General features: G+C 41.9%; 1 protein-coding gene across 1 annotated transcript in view; it reads left to right on the top strand.

The window, feature by feature from the left end:
• ADARB2 (adenosine deaminase RNA specific B2 (inactive)) overlaps window positions 1–24,288 on the top strand; it is a 115,934-nt gene that overhangs the window by 51,557 nt on the left and 40,089 nt on the right. Inside the window, exons 3-4 of the mRNA XM_075706579.1 lie at window positions 394–508; window positions 17,272–17,440. Coding sequence (XP_075562694.1) covers window positions 394–508; window positions 17,272–17,440 — 284 coding nt within the window. The remainder of the gene's footprint in view (window positions 1–393; window positions 509–17,271; window positions 17,441–24,288) is intronic.

Genomic DNA, 24,288 nt, shown 5'->3' with positions numbered 1-24,288 from the left:
TTTTCAGTGGGCTCATGGAAATAAGTGGTTTGGTGGGACGCACGTCCACCTCTTCGGCTCGCTACAATAACATGTGTTAAGGACCAACAAATTTCCTGTGAACTGATCCTGGGCCAACATCTAGGAGGCTGAAAAAAAGTCAACCTTGAAATCTTCTCCCTTTACCACTAATTCTAGTCAGTATGGGTCTCTAGTTTTAATACAGTTCTTTTGGCCATTTCTGAGGGTGATGCGGGTAGCCGACAGAGATTCTCCTTTTATCTTTGCTCAAGTAGGTGGTATCTAATTCTAAAAAGGTCCTCTCAGCAGTTGACAGCAGGTGACTAATCTGCAGAAACGCCCAGGTTCCTCAATCAAAGAAAGTGAAAAATTCTTTCTGACTGTGTCTTTCAGGATTTTGCCGACTCCGTATACCAAATGGTTGCACAGAAGTTCCAGGAGCTGACAGACAATTTCACTTCCATGCATGCACGCCACAAAACTCTTGCAGGCATTGTGATGACCAAAGGTAAGATACCCTCTCATTTATTCTCCTCTGGCATTTTTCATGACTAAGTTATACATTATTTACCTGGTCCACAGTATTGAAGGATGCCTTTACTCCCACACAGAAAAATAAATAGTAATGCAGAGAAAAGAAGCATTAAATATTTATACCTCAAGTAAGTTCACACAAAAAATACTGGCAACAGAGATAAAGATTTATTCATAAATATGTCCGTACATTGCTTTGTTTACAGGACAAAATACAGACTTGCCTGATTTTGCATTTCCTAATAGATGGGGTAGTTTTAGTTATTAATAAAAAGTTGTATTATTTATTAATTGCTTTTTTTAGATCTGGAAACAGCAAGCTCTTGTTGTACAAGCCTACCATAAACCTTGGTTTAGACTTACAATAAAAGGAAATCTCATCCCATTTCCTTTCCAATCAAAAGAAACAAAACCTAAAGCATGCATAGTTTTAATTCTGCTCTGCTCTAACTGTGGGAATTACTTATACTTCTCAGCAGGGCCAAAATTTTATATTCACCCCTGCTAGGACTTAACTGATGGACACATACTATACTGAAATCTTTAGCCCTTCGATGAAACTGTTGCATAGGCAGTCTTTTTTTCTTTGTGAGCATACCTCAGTTGGGGCATCTCACTATTTATGAGGATGTCAGCAATGGAGATGCTGCCATAAACTTCATTCTCCAGCATGGAGCACTGGATTGAGGTTAGAAATGAGACAATAAGCTCAGAGGGGAAAGGCATGTATAATTCATCCAGGCTTGTCTTACTCTTTCCTTTCAACAATTGCATTAGCTAGATTCAGTAGGGACATTTGTGAATATTGCAAGGCGGCAGGATGGAGACAGGATTATCTGCTGGATCTTTTCCAACCACAGAACCTAAATACAGCTAAGAGTTCTGTGCAGAGTAACTTATTCTCCTCCTTTCAGATGTGAAAAGAGTGAGCAATCCTCTCCTGAAATTAGAAGTAGAGAAGTCGACATAAAAGTCTTTTAGACCTCTGGTTGAAACTGAACTGTTCCTTAGCTAAAATTGTTATTATTTTGCTTAATCTGTTTTGGTTACTTATTTTTTATATTATTTTAGGATCTGGAATAATGGATGAGTCTTCCATTTTTTAAGTGCTGCACAGACACAGTGTTGTACAAACACAAAACATGGTATATAAGTCCTATAGACCACAGGAGACATATTCAGTACCAAGAAAAATAGGGAGAGTGTGATTCACTTTGGGATGTGAAAGATGCGCACTAGACCCAGCATACCAGCTGCCATGTCATAGTCAGATTTCTTGACTGTGGCACTCATCAGATTCAAACAAAGTGCTGTAATTTATTTAGAGTATCTCTTTCCAAGCAGGAGGACCACAAGGAAGAATGTTTAAATGTGCCTTCTATAAGAAGCTGAGTTACGGGAGCCAAGAATTGCTGCTTTAACCATTTTTCGAGGGGAGATTGTACCCAGCTCAGTGTTTCTGTTCAGTTTTCAGTGTGTATTTTCCCTGTTAGAATTTCATCTCATTCCTACCTTGCCAAGGTACAGCCCCTGCATTCTTTAGCACAGGCCTAGACCTGCTTTAAAAAGCACGATGAAGCCAATGCAGCCTCATTGCTATATGACCAAAGCAGCTGCCATATGAAGGACAGTTTAAAACCCCACACCATATGGGAAGGGAAGTCACCCAAAGGAATCATAACTTCCAAAATTGTGCTGTGCAGTGCTAGGGAAGGGAAGGGGCATGTCCAGACCGCTGTTAACCTTGCTGGGCAGTTGGGGCTGTCTGTGTCTCTTCTTTGGGGAAGGGGTGAAAGTGTCCTGCCACTGGGTTTTTTATGAGTCTTATGCCCTTACCAGGATTTTACAGATTTGTATTTCATATTTCTTCTTAGTCAGCGTTAAGACAAAGTATAATTTTACTTATGTTCACAAACCATTTCCCTCAAGGCTTCTTTTTTAATTCTGAATTTCCTTTTATGAATTCCTTCAATCTGTCAGCTATCTAATTTGTCAATATCTTACTCATTTTGTGGAGCCTAGAAAAGAAATTCACAGATATGAAGTGATTCACAGAAGATGCAAAGCTAGAAAGAGCCTTATCTTGGTACATTTTCCAGGAAGATTTTAGTTCCTTCCAGCACAGGAATGTCTGCCAACCATGGCAAGATGAATCATTTGCCATTTGTGTCATTATTTTCTGTACTAAAGTTGTAGATTTGTGGTCTGTTCCCCACCGTCATTCCCAGAGGTAGCAAGGATCTAAACAAGCTCTGTTCAAAGATGACACAGACAGGTTTTCCACATCAAACACTCAAATAAGTACCAGTTTCCTGTGTTTTTAACATAGCATTTGGCAGAAAACACTTAGATCTCTGCAAACAATTTACTAATGACATCAACAAAAAACAAATCTGGTAATGTCTTGTTGTGTTTAGTACTGCACACAACTATAACAGACAAAAATTAATTTGTTTTTACCTTCATTTCAATTTAGTGTCATCCCAGCTAGAAACAGATTTATCTGTGCTTGTACACTTTTCAGGCAAAGCTGGTAAAAAGCAAAATGTGATTTTGTGATAACTGCTGTTAAGATAATACAAAATCTCTACAGACAAAACAGAAGTGTGCTAGATTGGTTTTCTTTTCCTGAACTCTGACATTTTTTCTGCCATTTCAGTTTCCCAGGGAAACCAAAGAGATTTACATTTGGGTGCTGTAATTGACTTATGCTGTAGCACCCAGGGCAAATTCTGAAGCAGGAGAAAGAAAAAGATGTAGAAAATGATGTTATTGACTGACTGTGAATGTTCCGCAGTAATAAATTGCTAGTCAGAAAAACAGGCAGTCCAATGTACTTAGATATGCTTTGCTCTGAATTCTGATGAAAAGTTAAAATCTCAATGCATTTTTGTGAAAGTAAGTTTTCAAAACATTTGATTAGTAGACTTCAAGATAACCTTGAAAAAATGTGCCTAGGTAGGAGCAAATTATCACACTGTATACCAGCTGATGTGATGTTATCTGATGTAATATAATAATTGAATATAATAATAATTCAAACACTAAAATAACAGATTCTGAACTAAACATTTCAAAGATAGAAAGGTTGAAGTAAATTATTTAACAGTTCTCCAGTTATAATGTGTTTGAAATCTGCCAGTCCTCTAACACGTTCTAATTTTGTCGAAACACATTCAGAGAAGACTATTCTATCAAAAATTGTTGATTGACTCTAGGAAAAATTGTTTAACAAGTAAGACATTGCATTCAAATCTTCCATGTAAAGCAAGCCGTATTCCCACAGAATATCTTCAAGTAGCACAAGTTTTATTGCATACCGAATGTCCACAGTAGTTCTCCAACTTCTCTGAAGGTATCATGGGTTCACATATGGTAAATTAAGAACACCAAGTGACCTGTGGAAAATGCAGTCTGTATAACATCATGTCATACACAGACCATCTCCTCAGAACATGCATATCCAGGCATGTGATGGATGGAGTTAACTTTCATCATAGTGTTCCGCATTTGTAGTTGAAACACCATTGATAACACCAATGTTTTGGCTATTTCTGGGCAGTGCTTGCAAAGAGTCAAGACTTTCTCTCTCTTTCCCACCCCCACCCCCTTCGCCAGCAAGTAGGCTGAGGGTGGGCAAGAGGGGATATTCCATACCATATGGCATTGTGCTCAGCCGTAAAAGCTGGGGAAAACAAGGAGAAGGGGGAGACATTTGGGTTTATGGCATTTTTCTTACCAAGCAACCGTGAACTATCATTATCTCAATCCACAAGTCTTCTTGCCTTCCTTCTATTTTCTCCCAGTCCCACAGAAGAGGGGAGTGAAGCAAGAGGCTGGGTGGGTGTTTGGTTGTTGGCCAGGATCAACCAATATTTCATTTCAGGGTGTGCAACAATAGCTGGACATAATGTTTCTTGCTGTCACAGATTAAGATAACCAACCAGCTCCCCCCTTCCTATGTGACTCTGTCACTCAGGTGCAATTGGGACATCTTATTTTCACCCACTGGCCTCCTGTACCTTTTTATTGAGACATTTGCAGAGAGAAATAATATTTTTATTATTATTATTATTATTATTAGGCCAGTTGACACAGTTGGAAAAAACCAAGGGCAAGTAAGCTAATATTTTCTAACACAGGCCAACAAATGCGAAACCGCAACACTGTCACGTACCTCCATCCCTGATGCATGGAGTCACAGATTACTGGATGACAGGAGGCTGAGGAGCCACTGGCGAGAAGCAGTTCTTGCAGGGCTCAGTGAAGAGCACGGTCCCACCACGGGTCACCAGGCAGGGCAGCCAGCTTTACCGGCACATGGGTCATTAGGGAGAGAGCATGGACAGTGCTGCCTGTGCCCCGGAGCTGCGAGATAGGACACCCCAGCCCAGGGCAGTGCGGGGTGGGAGGTGGAGGTGTGAGCTGCACACCAAGTGCTGCGATCTAAAGGCAGGTAGCATTTGCACTGTTTATTTACACTACAGACAGAGTTTGCCTTTGCCAGCCCTGAACAGATACAGGCATACATTTGTGCTCTACCTGAAATCACTGGACGCAGTAAAGAATTCCTGTCACTCAGTGCAGAGGTGATCTATTATTGTCCTTTTTCCAAAAAAAACCCTCCCATAATCATTATGGACAAAATGAGACTGCTATTTAAACACTATTTTCCCATTTGTGTTTGACAAATCTTAGCAGTTTAAATACTGATAGGAACTTTTTGTCATGCTTTCTGTTAAAAATGAAGCATTAAGAAAGTTCAGTCCTTTTCACAGGAGCATGGCATTCATAGAAAAAGGTTATGAGTTGATTTCTCACTTCAATTTTCTCTCTTCTTCTTTCTTTTTTTTTTAGGCTGACAATCTTTTTGATGTTAAAAGCAAACTAGGAGGTCTTCTCAGTTATTTTGTATGAAATAAAGATGAACTGGACAAAAGAGCCCTAAATAGCAATTTCATGCTGTGATAAAAGATGGGAAATTATCATCCGTATCTCATGGAACAGATCTTAATAATTGCTAAGTGGAATAACAGAAAAAAGTAAAGTTGACAATATGTCTCCATGGATCTTTATGGTCATATTAAGACTCATAAAGCCTGACGTCTAAGTACAATCAAGAATATTGATGGCCAATTGATTTCTGATCCTTAGTTTAAATAGGAAAGTTGTAAAGTAGTAAAATACAGTAGGAAATTCAGGCCCTATGCAGAGTATCAATCTGGTCCATCCCAGGTGGGATTCAAGTAGCTGAACCAGTCAGAGGAACTGTGATTAATTTACAGATTAGTGCCCAGGGCAGATTGCTTCAAGAAGAGACTTACAGGAGTAATTTAGGCTCTCGGGTCCCATTTGCATAGTCAGATGGATGCTGAAAGCCTGGTCCCAGTGAGACTCAGGGTTTCAATGAGGCTTAGATTCCCAAGATGGAAATTGGGTGCTCAAACTGCTGACAGGCTTTTGAAAACTCTCATGAGGTTTCTTCACCTTCTGTTGCCTAATGCTCTGAAGGACATGTCAGAAAGTCTTTTGGCATTCTTAGAAAAATTATCCAATTCTTACCTGTGCCCAGGCTGACACATCACCACCAGATGACAGATTTTCTCAAAATATTTTAAAATAGGTAAATAGATATGTAGTTAGAAACCATATACTGCACTCTTTCTCAGAAATCTGTTTTCCTTTGGTTATAAACCTTAAACCAATAATCTTCAGATTCTCTCTAAATAATTTCGAACTCCATAAGAGCATCTCTCTTCCACAGCTGCAAGTCTATTCCTGGATTTTGTAATGTGGACCTATAATGGGCAGACTAGGACCCCTGCAGACCAACAGATTTAGGTTTCCAAAATCCCGCTCAGAGGACGTCTGAGTTTTTGCAGTTAAAACTGTGGCTCCACCAGGTTCATCACTTCTTTTGAAATATAGGCTTAGTCGTGCCACTGCAAGCACTCCCCCTACAAAAGCAACATTGGGTGTTTCTTCATCTCTTCTGTTAAATCAGTGCTAAGGAACAGAAAATAGTTCAAGATACATTACTTAGAAACAGAAAATATGAGATGGGACATGTTGCCTGCTGTGGGGAAAAACAGGTTCAAGGTCATCTGTCCAGGCCTGATTATATATTTTACACTAAACAGAAATTAGATAAAATTCTTGCACTATTCATTAGATAAAATTCATGGGAGCAAGTACAGAACCAGGGCTTCACTTCTGGAGGTGAGCACCCCAACCAGCATGTCACACAGCCCCTCATTGCTGTTATTGGCTAACCTAACGCTGTCGTCTTAGCTGTTTGGTAGCAGAGGTTCAGCAAGAACAGGAATAAACACCCCTCTCATATCAGCAGTCTCAGGCACTCCCATGGGAGAATGACCCAGCCTGGGAAGTGAACTGAGCCCCCATTTCCACCTGCTGCACAAGCTGTAGGTGTCTCCAGCACTTCTTACTGGTGCCTTCTGGGCAGCTCCAGCAACAAATTTCTTCCCTGCTATGCCCACTGGTTTTTCTGGTTTCCATTTCAGAGCAGCTAGCCCTTGTCAGACACTGAGCCTTTTATCCCAGACCATTTACTGTCTCTGGACTTAGCTTTTGGTTCTTGCTCTTTAAAGAATATTTCTGACTGAAATAGTAACCAACACCTCTCAAAACCTGGATGCAGGCAACGCCCTGGCTTTGTGTCACATATAATTGTATTGGCCACAAGGATGGATATAATAACATAAAACATGGAAATGAAAAGTAGGCACTTCTGTTTCCATCCTTAAGTGTGTGAAGCAAGGAGCTGGAAAGTTTGGACTTTCATTCTGTTCCCTGATAAGCCAAACTGGAAATTGTCCCAATCTCAATACAAACAGTGCATCTCATCCTAAAACCAGAATTTTCTTGGGTGAGTAAAGGCTTAGTGACATCAACCATTGCTTTTACTTTACTGACCTAGTAAAACACATAGGAAGACTTTTTAAATGTAAGTACACTTAAGGAAAAAAACAAAAGTTCCTCCTGTATGTGTCTGCCAAAATCCACATTCAGGATTTCACCCTTTCTCACTGCAATTAAGGATCTCACTGGCATGTAAGACTGTCAATTTACTTAATGCTCAGGTATCAGTGGCACAGCACTTACCAGAGAAAAACAGACATCTGCACTCAGGACCTGTGTAATGGTTTAACCCCAGCCAGCAGCTAAGCACCACACAGCTGCTCGCTCACTCCGCTCCCAGTGGGATGGCGGGAAGGGAATTGGAAGGGTAAAAGTGAGAAAACTCATGGGTTGAGATAAGAATAGTTTAATAATTGAAATAAAATATAATAATAATAATAATTTTAAAAGGGAAAATAACAAAGAGAGAGAAATAGAACCCAAGAAAGAAAGTGATGCAAATGAAAACAATTGCTCACCACCACCCGACCAATGCCCAGCCACTCCCCGAGCAGTGACCCCCCCGCCAACCTTCCCCCCAGGTTTATTGCTGAGCATGACGTCATACGGTGTGGAATGTCCCTTGGTCAGTTGGGGTCAGCTGTCCCAGCTGTGTCCCCTCCCAGCTTCTTGTGCATGCCCAGCCTACTCACTGGTGGGGTAGGGTGAGAAGCAGAAAGGCCTTGACGCTGTGTAAGCACTGCTCAGCAATAACAAAAACATCCCTGTATTATCAGCACTGTTTCCAGCACAAATCCACCACATCGCCCCATATTAGCTACTATGAAGACAACTAACTCTACCCCAGCCAAAACCAGCACAACCTGGCAGGGAAAGTGCAGTTCAGTTGTTTTAAAATTAATAATTATCTGTAAGCCCCTACACAGCTCTGTTCCTGATGAGAAAAACAGTGTTCAAACTCACACGAAAGGAAATGACTCTCAAATAACATTGGTTCTGCCACTATCAATTTAGGTTAAAACGAAAATCCTCGTGGATTTGGTATAGGGATGAAGCATGCAGGGGCCTGGGCTAACTGTTCCATCTCCCCCTCCCGATTTCCAAAGCCCACATTGAGGAAGGGAAGGGAAAGCAAAGGGCACTGGTGCTTGCAAGCACAGCACTGTCTCCTTCCACACTCCTCCAAAGCAAAGCTGATGGGATTTCATCCTTTCTATCTGCTAAGGGGAGGAGAGAAATGGACCATAGAAATTAGAACTGGGAAAGACCACTAAGTCATCCAATCCATTTCCCTGCAAGCGCAAGATTGTTCCCCATGGTGCATTCCCGAGTGCTTTTTCCGGTCTAGATTTAAATGAAACAATTAGCAATGGGTCTTTCAACACTACCTTGGGAGACCAATCTAGTCTAATGGATCTCATTGTTAACAATTCTCACCAGTTATTCAGCCTGACTTTTATTTTCTGTGATTTCATCCCAGGTCCTCAGTTATACTGCCCTAAATTGTCCATTTAGTACCCACCTCTCTCCTTGGGTTTGGACCCTTCAGATATTGAGGCACTTATACCACTTTCATACGTGTCGCTTAACAAAGGGTTATTTATTTAATTTTTGTACTCTTTCCTGCTGGGTCACTCTCCTCTGCAGCCCTCAGCATTCTCCCCCCTGTTTTCTGATTCACCTCCACTTTGGCAACCTCCTCTCCATTCTTTTCTGAGCTGGGAAATCCTCCCTGTGAATGAGACTTACTGGAAAGACCTGCATAGGAACATCTTGCAAAATAGATTAGTGCAAAAGTCTTTTTTTCAGGCACCCGATGATGTGATCAAGCAGTTCAAAACTGGCTCATGTCAGAAAGGGATTTTGCTTCCGGGGGAACTGAATTTGGTATTTGTTCACAAAGAAACACCCCGTGGTATTGGGGGAAGTTTACTGTGCCTGGCTGTGAAAGGAGAGCAACAGCCGCTCTCAGACAATACCCTGCACAAAGGGATCAGAGATCAGGGTAGAGAGGACTGCGCCTCTGCCCCTGCTCGTTCACTGACGAAGATGAAGAGCACTGCAGAGAATAGCCTTCCCTAGGCAGCGCAGTCAGACGCAGGATTACCCAACACATTAATAAAGGAAGAAAATACGAGGTCTTCAGAGGCTCCCTCTACACCCTCTCTTTCCACAGAAATACAATATATTCACTTTCACATAACCCACAGTTTGACGTCAGGAAAAGAAATCCCTGCACAACTCCAGCATTTCAAAGACTACATTACATTTATACCCCTAAATAACTTTAACCTCACTGCTAGCAACTTCTTTATTCCCAATATTTGCTAGCTATGTATTCGCCTTTTGTTCAGACTTCCTCTATTACATTTCATAAGCCCTTAACATGCTTCTCCCTTCCCAGGCTTTTGGTCAGCACTTTTTCACATCAGCTGCTCCCATCCACCTCAAGGCTGCTCCTGGGGACACCCAGTTGCAAGCAATGGGATACAGCCAAGGTGCTCACTGAAGTCCCAGTCTCACGTTTGTCACTAAAATGATCACAATCACCACCACTGGTACAGCAGTAAATGGAGAGAAAAAAATGAGCTGCAGCAGAGTCTTTATGGCTGGCAGATAAATCCATACTGTTAATAGCTATATGCATACTGTTAATCATGCCTGCTGTAGACAGTTCTTCTCATATGGCTACATATTCTTTTTTTTTTTTGTAGTCACAAGTGTGGTTTTATTCTCCATGCAGAGCTGGGGACAGCAGAGCTCCCTGTGTCAGGAGTGCATATTCTACATTGAAACTGAAGGGCAGGGTACGCCATGCCACACACACCAGTCCCTCGATCCTCAGGTCCCTCCTCGCACCTGCATCTTGATTTCAGTGAAATTTCTTCAATTTCTTGAAACCTCAGAAAAGAGGGGGCTATAGGTGCATCGCCAAGTTATGGGGCAGATGGAGGGAGATCAGACTGATGGACCTGGGTAAACACATCCCCCGCTTCTAACCATAGACCTACCCCTGTGCAAGCATTAACAAGCAGGGACAACTTTTTCAACTCCTTTTCAGAGAAACATGTCCTTTTCCTGCTTTTTCTTCAGGGAGGAGATGGCGAGCAGAGCTCTTCGCCTCTTTCGCAGAAGTGTTTTGCGTGGGACGTTGCCCCACCCAGGGCAGCAGGCACAGCCCGCAGCTGGGCAGTGCAGTCCCCCGCAGGGCTCTGCACGGGCTCGAGGACCTGCCTTGGGGCAGTGGGGCACAGGACAGTGCCCACAGCACGTCCCCACAGGCAGCTTGTCCAGCATCATTGCCCTTTCATGCCTTGACTACCTCTTAGTACAAAATTAAAGCCATTCTAAGGATGTGGTAGAGCTGCCAGGGGAAAAGATAACAAAAAATAATGCGGGACTTGTCCGTGCTATGTAGCATCAAGAAATTTTTCCTTCCCTAAACAATCCTGAAATGGAAACCTGAACCTATTCAGCTATGAGTAGAGGGTATTAAAAAAAAAAAAAAAAACACCTCTTCTCTGTGATCAGAGCTCTATTAAGCTGCCTTGAAAATTATTCCAAATACACTTTTTTGCAGATAACAATAGACAATCCTTTTGACTGATTTGTTAAAAAAGGTAAAGAAAGAGCATAAAATTATTGCTTATCAGAGAGAGAAGCAGCACCATTTAAAATAACATGAAATTGTACCCCATGAATTATTCACAAGGGCTGGTGTTACACTATCATTATTTCTGGCTTTCCTTTTTACCACGTAGGATTTTGTGTCAGTTGTCTCCAACCCAATAGAAAAGGTGCGGTTTTTTTAATTAATCAAACCTGATTTTTCTGATTATTTTTTCTAATTTAAAATTAATATCTTCCAAGCAGTGAGTTGCCTTCATGGTGTCATGTTGAAAAAGAAGATAGATTTCATTACCGCTAGCAGGGTCTAAAACATGCAGCGAAATAGACAGTTGCATACCGACTGGTGTTTCTCCACGTGTTGCGCCAGCTGCTGAGAAGCCAAAGTGTGATCCCAGTTGTATGCTGGCATTAGCAGTTGCAAACTCCATCCTGTTCAACGCGAATGAAGCCCACTGAATTTCACAGAAGTTCTCCAATATACAGCCTGTGTGATTCAGATTTGGTGTCAGCAAATGTAGTTTTCTGATTGCATGTAACAGTCAACACCTCTTGCAATTACCGAGTGATTTTGATTTTCCTTTTCCAATGCATAAATATGCAGGGCTACAAATTCTGTGTTATGGAAGGTCTTAATGATCATAGCACACTACAAGTGAGAGTAACTCTATTAAAGTCAGTAGAAACATTGATTAGACTAGCCAAAACTCTGGTTTTATTGGTAGATCTGTGTCTCGAAGCAGATGGGTGTAGACAGTTTGCGTTTATGGCCATGACTGACTGAAAATCACAGCTCATAACTGTCGTCTATAAGATGTCAGCCAGTTCTCCATGTCCAACTTACTTGCTGAGCAAACCTTCATATATTTTCTTGCTTACTGTCTCTTCTGTCAGCATCTTTCTGAATCATTCTATTGCAAACTTTGCAGCTGCAGGACCGATGTTTTGGGAGATCATGTAGGGAAGACAGCATTGTTTGCTTTGTGTGTGTAATAGCCCAGCTCAAGAGAATATGACCATCCATGAATATATTAACATTAATACAATTATCCTTAATTGTTGTGGGGAAAAAAACTAAAAAAATTACCTCAAAAAGATTAAACATCAGGGAAAAAAAAATTTAAAAGGCACTAGATTTGCTCTGCTCACCATCTTATGATCTGGGGAGCTTTGATTTGCACATGGTATTCAGTTACTTACAATAAGAGAAATCTTCCCACAAGCAGCTGTCTACAGTGTAGAAAGCTGTACTTCTGTTGGCTGTCTACAGGTCTTCAGAGTTCATGAAAAGAAGCTGGGAATATTGAGACGTAATTCAGACTATCCAAAAGCAAATATCTAAAACAGGCCAGATGAATCACCTCCCAGGAAAGTTCCTCTCCATTGACTATAAAGAGATCTACAGCAATTAGCTCAGCTACAGACGTCTAAACTCTAGTTATCCAGAATAGCTGAAATGAACCCCACCGCTAGTGTCAGCAAACTGAATATGGCTCATAATAAAACACATTTTCTTTTCAACGGCTCAGCTGTGATATGAAAGCCTGGACTATCACAGACACAGAAAAAATGAACATTAGCAGGGTCAAGGTCCCCCCCTGCCTGGCTGTGAGAGGAGACCCTGCCTGCTGGACCCTGGGGACGGGGGCTCAGGCTTTCAGCAGAGGACGAGAAAGACTCATTACCTCACCACATCATTAGACTGAATCTGTGATCAAAGACAGCGAGTCATTTATGGGTACCTTTTTGTTCTATAATGCAACTAATCAATTGGCAGAATTTTTGAAAATAAAATGTGGCAAATTCCGTTCCCGCTCTCCCGGCTGTCCCCATCACATCAACACAGCATTAGCCAAGATCCAGCCGGTATGCTGACACAGCTCCCCAATTTCCTTTCCCCTGCTCCATTTCCTTTTCAAATTGAAAACTATTAGGAGTCTTTAGGCAAATAATAGAAAGCTAATGCAGGTGCCTGTTATAAATTGTTCGCTAGTTACTTTTAACCTAATGTCTCCTCAAACATTACTTCGCAGAAGGCAGCGAGGGAAAGAAATGCCTCATGAACTCTGACAATCAGTGGGTCAGGAGTTAAGGTCATAATAATGTAGCCCATTTCTTCTTGTTTGTCAAATGACCTGAACACAGATAGATCCCTGGGTCTTTCATCTGAGACTGGCTCCCCTCAGTAAGAACATGGGTCTTACCAAGAGCAATCCTCCTCTAGGATCATACCCTGCTGTACACCCCAAAGCAGGGAAGGTGGCATACCGCTGATGGTGCCAGGTTAGTGCTAGTTTAGCATTTTGACACACCCAGCACTGTAGCTTTCCTAGGCAGAACTGGATGATATATTCCATCTAGATCTGCCACATGTCTGAGGTTAAATAAGTCAATGCTTAGGAGGTAGCTTGACATTCATAAATAGAAATTACTTGAGAAATTTGAACTATCCTGCAGGCAAAATAAAACAGGAAGCAAACATTTATAACAAAATTTACTAATGGCTGTTTGTTATGCAAAATAGACAAATGTTCAGAAGTGCCTATTAATTCTCAATCACTGCAGCAAGTATCTAGGCTCAAGAGTTGGAAATGCTGTCTGAAATGCCAATGTGATCAGTCAATGTTAAAATTTGCTTTCATCAACTAGGCATCACATGTCTTATTCTCAGAGACAAATTCCCTCTATGTTCACTGGAAATAATAGCAAGCATTTCACAGGGGATAAACCTCCAACTCTATGTATGTACAAAACAAGGCATGCAAGAGGACAATCTGTTAGCATATATGCTCCTGAACAGATCGGGCAAATGTCAGGTTGTTGGGAGTATTTCTTATCATGCTGGGTGCCCTCACATGCAGCAATGAATGGTGTTGCATTGGTCACAGATCACTTTCCCCATTTGGCTCCCCAGTGAGGTGTAAATATTTCAGAGCTAATGCATAAGTCATGTACACCTGTGTTTCTGAGTGCCATAGCAGTGAGACATAACTCTTGGGTATTTCTGAGCATGGAGGAACATGGATTATTTTCTGTCATTGCAAATGGAAAATACATGGAGACTTTTAATGTTTAACACTCAGACTGGTTCTGCAAATTCTTGGAAACCGTTGCCTCCAGCCCTGGGCAACATCTAAGTGATGTACTGCAAACACATACAGCTTGCCAGGACTGGCAGACACACCAACCTGTGTCCACATGTGACTAGCTACTGGGGCCCCATATCACTGAAAGCCAACATATGGAGTTAATTCACCCAAAAATGAACACCCCAAGCACACTTGCTTGTGTGTTCGGGTTGTATGGGTGGACATTGTGATAGCAAATATCATCAGAGGCATTGATATTATCGCTACATCAATAGGTGCTGGGTGCCTTTGTGTTTAATTTCTTAATAAATCCAGACCTCACAGAAAATCCTGGGTGCATTCGTCATCTTATGCTCATGCTAAAAAAGAGAGTTAAGCTTATTTATGAATAAAATATTTGAAATAATAAAAGGCATCACACTGTGCACTGGACTGATTGGTCGGGGTGAGTAATGTATAGCTCCTGGAGAGCAGGATGGCTTCCCCAGATGGTTTGCTCTGTATTTGCAGAGCCTGGTGCTTTGACCGTGAGGTGAAGGCGGGGATGGGGAGGCACATTAGGGGTATGCTTATGTAAGGAGAAGGAAGTAGTTGGTCTCACTGCCCTGAGACAGAGTTTTGACGAAGGTCCTCAGGTGCAGGGTGGCAGGTGGAGAGGCTCATGGGTCTCTGAATGAGAGAATTGCCTCTTGCTAGTGTACTTCTGCTGTGCTGAGGAAAATAAGACTCTCTGCACATTGGTCAATAAATAAAATAGAACCAAAAAATAGTTGATTCTTATCATGAACCTTCCAACCAGGAAAATACTACATACTGTTCAGGAAAGCATATGCTACCTCTTGAGATGCTACGTGGGACTCAAACACCTCTGTTGCAGGCAGTGCCTCATGAAATGTTTGGTGTTAGTCCATGTGAAGGACACGGTTAGCTAGATGGACATGTGTCTGATCTAAGAGACCTAATATTTTTCTCATGAAAGCAGTGACCCTAAGCAAAGTGACCTCAAAGCAATTCTAATGTACAGAGTATGAATACCTTTCTTTGTAGGGAAGGAGCCATTCGTCCACCTCAACTTTTTATCTAGTAATAAAACTGGAATAAACACAAACACTTTGTAACTGCATTTTTCCACTGCATTCTCCCATGTGCTCCCATCTTCACCTCTCAGGTTTTCTAGATTGTCAGCTCTTTTTTTTTTTTTTTTTTAAATACTCCCAAGCACTCTGTTAGGGCCACATTTCGAGTAACACATAGAGATTCTGGCACAGGCATACAGTGATGAGTATTTTGTCACCAGTACCTAGAACAACTTCTGTCTGAGACTGTCACAACTGGGGGTCAGGTGTGATTAACAGAAGTTTTCGCAATTATACCTCTCCTACAAATGTCAAAATGCTGCAATGCCATAATACTACTAAACCTTTTGGGCTACTGATGTACCTATCATATTGATATAGGCATGAGATAATTTTGGTATCATTTGCTGTTATACATATTAAGCATGGCAACAGTGTTATAGCATGCCATCCACCACTTAGTCCCAGTGCTATGTAGAGATTATGATTGGTCCTATTTACAAACTGGGACATCACTGGCAGCACCAGCCCTTTATGTTTAAAATATACTTTCCTTATCCATTCAGCTGTTTTCTCATATCACAACAATGGATCTTATGAGAGAACATGGCCCCAAGCATGGTGCTTCCAACTCAGAAAATCTCTGCAATTTCTTGTTTTTTCTGCCACTCAATAGGCTTCATCATAAGACAAAAAAAAATATTGCTGACTCTATAAAATAATTCCTAAAGCTTTTCTACAGCAAAAGTAACATCATAGAAACAGCATGATGGCTGTTTCTGATGTAAACATGGCCCATGGTGAGATTGTTTCCATTCCCCCTATAGGTACTTGCAGCTTCAGGCCTTAGTCACTGACTTGTCAGACTTTGAGGGCTTGATTTGGTTGCTTAAACATGGGCATCCATTTCCACTGAGTCACTTTATGGATGTCCATGTGAGATGTGTGAGAAGGGTGCAGAACCTCCTGGACACCCCAACCTCCCTGGAGTGGCAACCAGAGGTTAGGCGGGACATCGAGGGCATCTCAGGTGACATTACATGGGCACAACCATGCCAATCCCAGCAGTCTGACTTGCTATACTGTACGTGTGTTTACCTACACACAGTCACGTACATCTGTCAAACACAGTCCAACACTTAGGTTACTTTGGCACATCTAGAGGAAGCATCTGTCAGGCAGAAAAGTCCTTTTTCCCAAGAGTTGCTCCTCTGTTCTTTGGGATTCAGAGAGATGTATCCTGAAATGTGCTGCTCAATAGGTGATTTCAGTTTGGGCTGAGTTAATTTTTAATTATTCTTTGAAATTTTCCACAGAGCTGAATGAGCTACATTTTAGAGCAAAACCCTGTTGAAGTCTGTAAGCATTTTGCCACTGACTCCAGAGAAACCAGGATTTAATCCTAGAAAGTGTCTATCTGGGCCAAGAAAGGCATGTCTTTCAATCACTATCAGCATTATCTGGAGAGGCAATGGAGGAACAAAGCTGGTCTCAGTGATGAATGCTCCACCCCTGGGACCACAGTGGAAAAGGCACCGATGTAGCTGCTCTGGGAGAAACAAAAAGAAAACTGGACTGAAAGTCAGATCTGTTTGTTCTCTAAGATTTTTAAAGAGCAGCTCCAGAAGTGTTACTTGCATTTTATTTAGTACTTACAGTGCAACAGCAATGAAACCTAACATTACAGGGAGTGTGTGTTCCCACCAGAAAATATCTTCAACAGCTCATAAAAACCTGGCCATTTATCAGCACTGCAGGAGTTCTTTATTACCTCCCTACAGCATGTGCTCTCCTATCATGTAGTTATTGATTTAACAAGTAAACTTCGTGGCCAGCTTTTATCTTGGAATTAGCAGCAAGACTGAAATAGAGCTCTTATTATTCTAATAAGACAGAGATGTGAGATTCCTGCATATTCCAAAGGCCATATCATCACCTTTACAAGCATCCCATTAGGGCTGTCTGGGCTGCCACAACACAGCGTGGGCTGTGCGATCTTTAACAACTATGATATCATACTCACCCCCGGCAATTTCGCAACCCTTTTGTTTTTCTTCCTACAGGTTTGGACATCAGGCAAGCTCAGGTTATTGTGCTGTCATCGGGTACCAAATGTATAAATGGGGAATACATTAACGACCAAGGGCTTGCGGTCAATGACTGCCATGCAGAAATTGTGGCAAGAAGGGCATTTGTTCACTTCCTCTACTCACAGCTGGAGCTACACTTAAGGTAACTGAATTCTGTTGATGCTTGGGGAATGTTATATGGTCTTCAGTGGAACAGATCCATCGTCCAGACATTTGAAATATTTGTTTCTTTATGTTGTTGTTTCTGAGTCTTTGGCTGATGAAGGATCAATACACTGCACAGAAAAAAATGAGAGTTAGATACTCTAGAGTGTTGGGTCATGAGCTCCTTCAGCTGATTTTCTTTCAGTAGCTATTAGATATGACTCATAAAGTTGAGTTTTATGAAGCCTGATGACTTTGTACAAATCTTTACATGCAGGCTTATTAGTATCATTCACTGGACAGAGACTGGAAGGGGGTCATTTTGCTCACTGCAGACATTCTCCTGTTTTCCTTGCTGCTGTTGAAATGTCTCTAGGAAGTGATTTATTGATCATTAATGCCTTCATTGACTCACTAGAGAACCAGCGAGTGTTAACAGTACAGTAAACTTTGTGCCAAAGTGCAAGATGCTATCACTCATGCCTTCTTTATGATGTTTTAAAATGTTATAGCATTGTAGGCTCATTACAGAGGAATTATTGTTCCTGTCTTAAGCCAAACCCACCTAGTTACCATTTAAATGGTTAATGGGTCATACACTGTCTGGAAGCTGGTAACAAGTGAGGTACCACAGAGGTCTGTCCTGGGACCTCGGTAATCATGACTATCAACGATCTGGAAAAGGCTATGTAGTGCTTGCTTATAAGGTTTGCAGAGGACACCAAATTGTGGGGAGGACCAGTCAATATGCTTGAGGCTAGGCTGCCATCCAAACAGGCTGGACGACTGGGCCAGCAGGAACTTTGACAGAAAACTCAACAAGGACAAACGGAAAGTACTGCACCAAGGAGGAAAGAATGACCTGCAACAACACAGGCTGAAGCCTTACTGGCTGGGGAGCAGCTCTGCTGAAAAGGGACAGGGTTTGCAGGCAAACAGCAAGCTGAACATGAGACAGCAGTGTGCCTGGTAGCAAAAAGGGTCAACAGGATCCTGGGCTGTATGAAGAGGCATTCGAGGAATGTGATCATCTGCCACTACTCAGCACTCATTAGACCACATCTGCAACACCATGTACAGTTTTGGGTCCCCCAATACAGGAAGGACATCAACCATCTGAAACAGGTTCAGCAGAAGCCACTTCGATGCTCAGGGGCCGGAGCACTTGGTCTGTGTGGAGGTGCTGAGGGAGCTGGGGCTGGTCAGCCTGGAGGTGGGATGGCGGACCCAGCACAACATATGTCAACAATACAAGGAAGTGGCATCTTTACCAAGGTGAAGAAGACGACAGACAACAGGCACACACACTGAAACAAGAGAAGCTCAGTCTGAATATTAGGACAAACTGTCCCCATGGGAATAGGCAAGCAGTGAAACAGGTCACCCAGCAGGATAGTACAACCTCCCTCCTGTCTTGGAGGTTTTCAGAACGTGCTCTGAGCAGGAGGTTGGGCTAGAGATCTGAGGTCCTTTCCAGCCTGAATTATCCTATGATCCTATGAAAACCGAGCAGAAGTGAAGCTGAGGTGGCATTTATTATATGGAAGGAACTAAGGAATGAAGAAAGGAAAAAAACCAAACAAAACCCCCATATCTATAGATCATTATTCTGCCCTCCATTCTTTCTTGCATTTTCATGTAAATTTATCTGAAGGCCATTAACTTCAGTGCAAAGATTCCCTTTGACTTCAGAATGTTTTGCATCAGGTCACAGACACAAGGATTAACTTGAGCAGGATTGTGTGTTTTTGTGAGTACCTATGATACTGTTCCATAAAAGCAACAGTAATAGTAATAATGATTATTTTTGCTTCAGGCTAGGGTTGAAGGCAAGAGAGTATATTGAGTAGATGAGCTTGGCTAACAAAGGGGGACAAAAGCCTTGAAGGGTTTAATCAAAAGCAATATTCTCTCTATTTCAATCTGAATTGCTTTCAAGTTTACATTAAATAATTATGTTTTCAGCAGTGTAGCAGCCCTAGTTCTTGCTTTGTGCTACAGTCTCTTGGGAAACAAGTGCTACCACTGTATCTTAAACTATTGTATTGATCCACCTCCCTAACATGTTCAGTCATATTATTATTTTATTTGGATCAATGTTAACAGTCTTTCATTAAGACAATCCTCAGTGCAACGCAAGCTCTGTTCACAATAATTCTCTGTTCAGCCAAGAGCAGACACCACTGCTTCCTGACCAGCACACAATAAAAATCTCAACCAAAATTGTCAAGCCTAAGCACCTTTGAAAGACAGAGCTGGAGATATTGTCAAATCAGACTTTGCTTTCTTAAAGTCCATAGGGAAGCAAAACTGTGTGATATAATATATTCTACAATTCTAGTATTTATTGCTACACTCAGTTTTATGCCATCATTGGGAGTTTTGTCATATGGCAAGAAAATGGGCATGCTCAAAATGAAATGAAAAACACATTTTCTGCACATTGCAGTCACATTTACCCCTTTTTCTCTAGAAAAAGAGAGACAACTCTCACCGGCAGAGTAATCACATGGTGCTAGCACATAGCTAAAAGTACACATTTTTTAGGACAGACATGTTAACTCAGCTCCACTAGGACTCCCTGCACACCGCTTCCTCAGGCTTGGGGGAGACACAAACATGTTTTCTACATTGTTATGCATTTGCATTAACCTCGCCAACATTAAAGTTCTTTCCCAGGTCAGGAATATGTTGTACAAAGTCATATGTGAACTGAGACCAAAAAGATGGTTCTGTAACCCAAAAAAAGAATGAAAGCATAGTTCTTGCCTCAACAAGCTTAAATTTTCCATCCCTCCCTATGGAACAGGCAAGTTTGTTCTGTGGAGAGTATTCCCTATTTTCCACGTATCTTCCTCCCACCAAGCCTACCTGTTCAAATTGATCTCCGCAGCTGGATTTCAAACTTCAGGAACTTCCAGTGCAAGAATTATTTTTCTATATGATGCTGTCCTTGAAAAGGAAACACTTTTCCAGAATTTACAAATACTGCCATTGAGCTCAGTGAAAGCAAAACAAGTACCTGCCTGAGTGTAGCAAGAAGGCTTCAAAGAGCAGGGACAACCAGGCTGGAGAAAGCAAGGGCCAGGATAGACAATTAATGGCCAGGAGAGGTGGATGCACTAAGTTGAATTTACTTCTTGACACCTTACTTGAGATGTCTAAAAGTTAGTCAGCCAAGTGTGAGCTAGATCCCCAAGGCTCCTTTTATTACCAGTGGAGAGTGATGGGCATCTCTGGAGCGGGACTCAGCAGACCTATTCAAGTATCCATTGTGGGTGAGATGAATTGCCATGTACTGGGACAAATTTTTTTCCATTTCTGTAAAGAGAGTGTAGGGTGACTGCTTCAGATATTTAAACTGTAGAACAATCCCATCCGCAAGCCAAAGTTGCAGCAATACATAATTTTTTTTTTTCCTTCTCTTCATATTGCTAAATATTAGAGGTGTGACTTTCCTGACTTTTCTTGGGAGAGTTCCAGAATGGGAACTTTATCCTCTCAAAGAAGCAAGAGTGATAAATACTTCAAAAGGAAACTTTCTTTCAAAAATTCATTGTCTAGAGCTTGAGTTAAATAAAAGCTAAAAGCACAACTAAAATCTGACAGCTTCTAACCAGTCTGATTAAAACCCCTACCCTTCCCAGATTTCATTTTTATGACAACCATAATCCTCCAGTTCTCAAGACTTTCACGAAAAAGATGAAAAGTAAGACGTAAATTTTCTAATGTACAAAGGAAGGACAAGAAAGACCTTTTGAGAAGCTTTTTCTAAAAATCACCATCAAAAAGTACACAAATGCCATAGTCTGACTCTCTTGCAATGATGGCAGTAAAATTCACACTGATTTCAGTGGGATTATTTATACCAACTGGCCAATAAGGAAGAAAAGAAAATCTGACTCTTCTTTTTTAAAGAAAAATAAAACTAATAGCTTATTCTTAAAATAAATCAGCACCATAGCGGCCTTGCTGCTGTACTGGCCCTGCAGGTGCCAGAGGGATGATTTTACCAGAAGCTAAGTTCTTCCAGCAAGCCAGATGTAACCACTGTTTATTTTACACATAAAAAGCAAGGAATAGTCTTCATCCAGTCCAGTTAAGTTTTCTTCCAGGAAAACCAGCTGCTTGTTATACATCTACTATTTCTTACTTTTGTCCTGCTAGCCTCTCAATGGACATAGCTCCTTCCCTTTTAAGCCTGCTGTTAGTTTCTCTAGGATGCCATGCTGTAGCATGTAGTGCTAGAAACTTCCCGTACATACATTGACATGCTAAAAACAGCCCCTCTGCTCCTCTTTTAGAGAGTGAGGCCTTGTTTCAGCAAAACACTTCACATATATTAAACCATGAGTACGTGCTTAAATCTTCTTGAAGTCAGCTCAAAACATATGCATGTGTTATGCTAAATAATGAACTTAAGCACAAGATTAGAATTTAGTGTATTCTTAACTGTTACTCTTGAATCAGACTCAAATCCTAACCTGCCCACAGAAATTCATAACAGGCAAAGGTTTAGGGACAAATTCTGCTCTTTTAGGCACCACCAGCACGAGGAAATTACTCTAATAATGAATGACATTTGTGGGCTCACTGTGGTCTTCTCTCTCCATTGCTTTGTACAGGTGTGTATGGCTGCACAAAGTGGCATTGCAAAGGACTGCTACTGCAAACTCATTCTCCCCATCACAGCCCAAAATGACCATCCCAGAAGGAAGGTTAGAAGTATACAGGTGCTGGGGGACAAATGACTTTACAGAAGTGCATCTCATGCTCTATTTGGCCCAGTTTTACAAGGCCCCTGGATCCCCCTGATGTTTGAAATCCCCCAAGCCTCCCATGCACAAGACTCTCTGCAAAGCCGCCGTAGATGATATTGCATCCCAAACTCTTTTATAACGATAGTCTCAGAGTTTTGTTATTAAACCTATTCAGCCACTGCGCAGGGATGAATCTCATGTTTGAGTTCAGCCCCCATAAAACCATCCCAAAGGCAGGTCAGAACCGTATGCGATACGAATGATCTCAGCCTCCTGGAGGAAGAGTCAAGCTGCCTCGCCCTCCAGCCCTGCCATCTATTTTTAGAGCAGCTGTCTATCACACAACCCATCAGCCACACTGGTCACAGACCCTTCTTGGTACTCGGGGAGAGGGAAGAGAGCAAGGTTAATCAATGAAAAACAGTAACCAGTAAAACCAGGATGGGTGCTGATTACTGTCAACTCCTGAAATCCAGCCCAAAGAATGACTGCTCCAACCCTACATAGCAACTGTTTCTAAGTACTGCAAGCTGCCCCCCCACCTCTGGTGAGGTTTAACATAATAATAGCAGGCATTAGGACTGCACAGCTTTGTATTCTCCCAGCTGATTTTGCAGTGAATGATTTAAAACTAACTGCAATTGCTCTAAAGTCCAAGCAGCAGGATTTACAGGTATTTTATTATTTCAGAGGCTTGTATCAGGGCGATACTATAATTAGTGCAGTTGGGAAATTCCACCACAGCCAGCAGAAAATGAAGGAGCTGCATGTGGCAGCCCCGGCTCAGCAGCCGGAGTGGCTCCCTGTCCCTGACAGGCAAGCTAATGTGCCTGTAAATTCCTCCTGACAGCAAACGCATCCCGGCATCAAAAAATGACAAAGCACCCAAACCATGGAAGAGTGACAGCCAAACAGCTTCAATAGCACAGACGCTGCACTGGGAGAAAACAAGCAGAGGCGGCTTGGATTAAAGCCAAGGACTTGCTCCGAGGCTGAGTAGAAAGCGCCCCTTTTTACTCTAACAGGAGGCAGAGAAACCAGCAGAAATCACCTTGGTTAATGGGCTGTCCTATAGTGAATTAAACGGGTAGGATTCTGACTTATTAAGAGCCCCCTAGGAAAATCATTACCTGCAGGTGCCATTCTGTTCAGAGATATTTCTGCAAAAAGACCCTTGAGTTTTTGAGGGAAGGACCAGGGAAAGGAGTCTCATCATAATTTCACTAATCACATTTTCACCTTCAAAATGATAATCACAACCATCACCCAAATGTATGTATTAGAGGCAGCTGTCTGTCAGAGAAATCACCCATGTCTTCCCAAATGTAAATCATCTGAGGAACCGCACGGCAGCGTAGCCTTAATGCGAACTATTGCTGCAAACGGCAGGACTGGGAGGGTTTGGCCTCCCGGGCAGCTGTTGCTAATGGAATATGTGCGCTGTGTCCCCATCTAGCTGCTGAACCACTGTGAAGATAAAAGCTTCATCTTAATAAGTATCTTTTTCAACTCAGCTGAGAAAAGCCTGCACAAGTTTTGTCCTCACTTTTCAGGATGGCTTCTGATTTCCAAAAATGCCAAGTGACCAAGACACTCCAACGTTGCTGGCTTAGTTGGAGCACTCGTAGGTGGCTCTGGTTGAATGCGGAAGAAAAGCAACGCCTGGGAAACAGGGAAGGTTGGCAGGGGTCATAAAATCTGGGTGCTTCATTAGAGGCCCTTTTCAGTGCAGCGTATAAACACACATCTCGGTTGCAGTGATGTTAATGGGATTTAAACACGTGCCTAAGCACTGTGATGAGCAGAGCTGATTTGTTCACATAAGAGCCTAAGAGAACTTTTCCTTTCTTCATGCACCAGAACCTCTTTAAAATCGCTGTGTTTATGCATCCGTGCATGTGAGGAAGGAGAGTTACCCTTCAAAAATCCACACATCTTATCATTAGAATATATTCTAGGTAAGCAAGCCAAAAGCACTGTGACAGTTTTGACCCTCTTCACACATTTCTTCACTTGGAGAAGCTTATTGTTTTTCTCCTGTTGTCACTAGGCGAAATATGTGATGCCAGGTGCTAATAAAAACAAA

This window comes from Pelecanus crispus, chromosome 2 (assembly GCF_030463565.1).
Source record: "Pelecanus crispus isolate bPelCri1 chromosome 2, bPelCri1.pri, whole genome shotgun sequence".
Taxonomy (NCBI): Eukaryota; Metazoa; Chordata; class Aves; order Pelecaniformes; family Pelecanidae; genus Pelecanus; species Pelecanus crispus.
The sequence above is the reverse complement of the archived record's forward strand: the minus strand, read 5'-3'. Positions and strand labels throughout refer to the sequence as shown.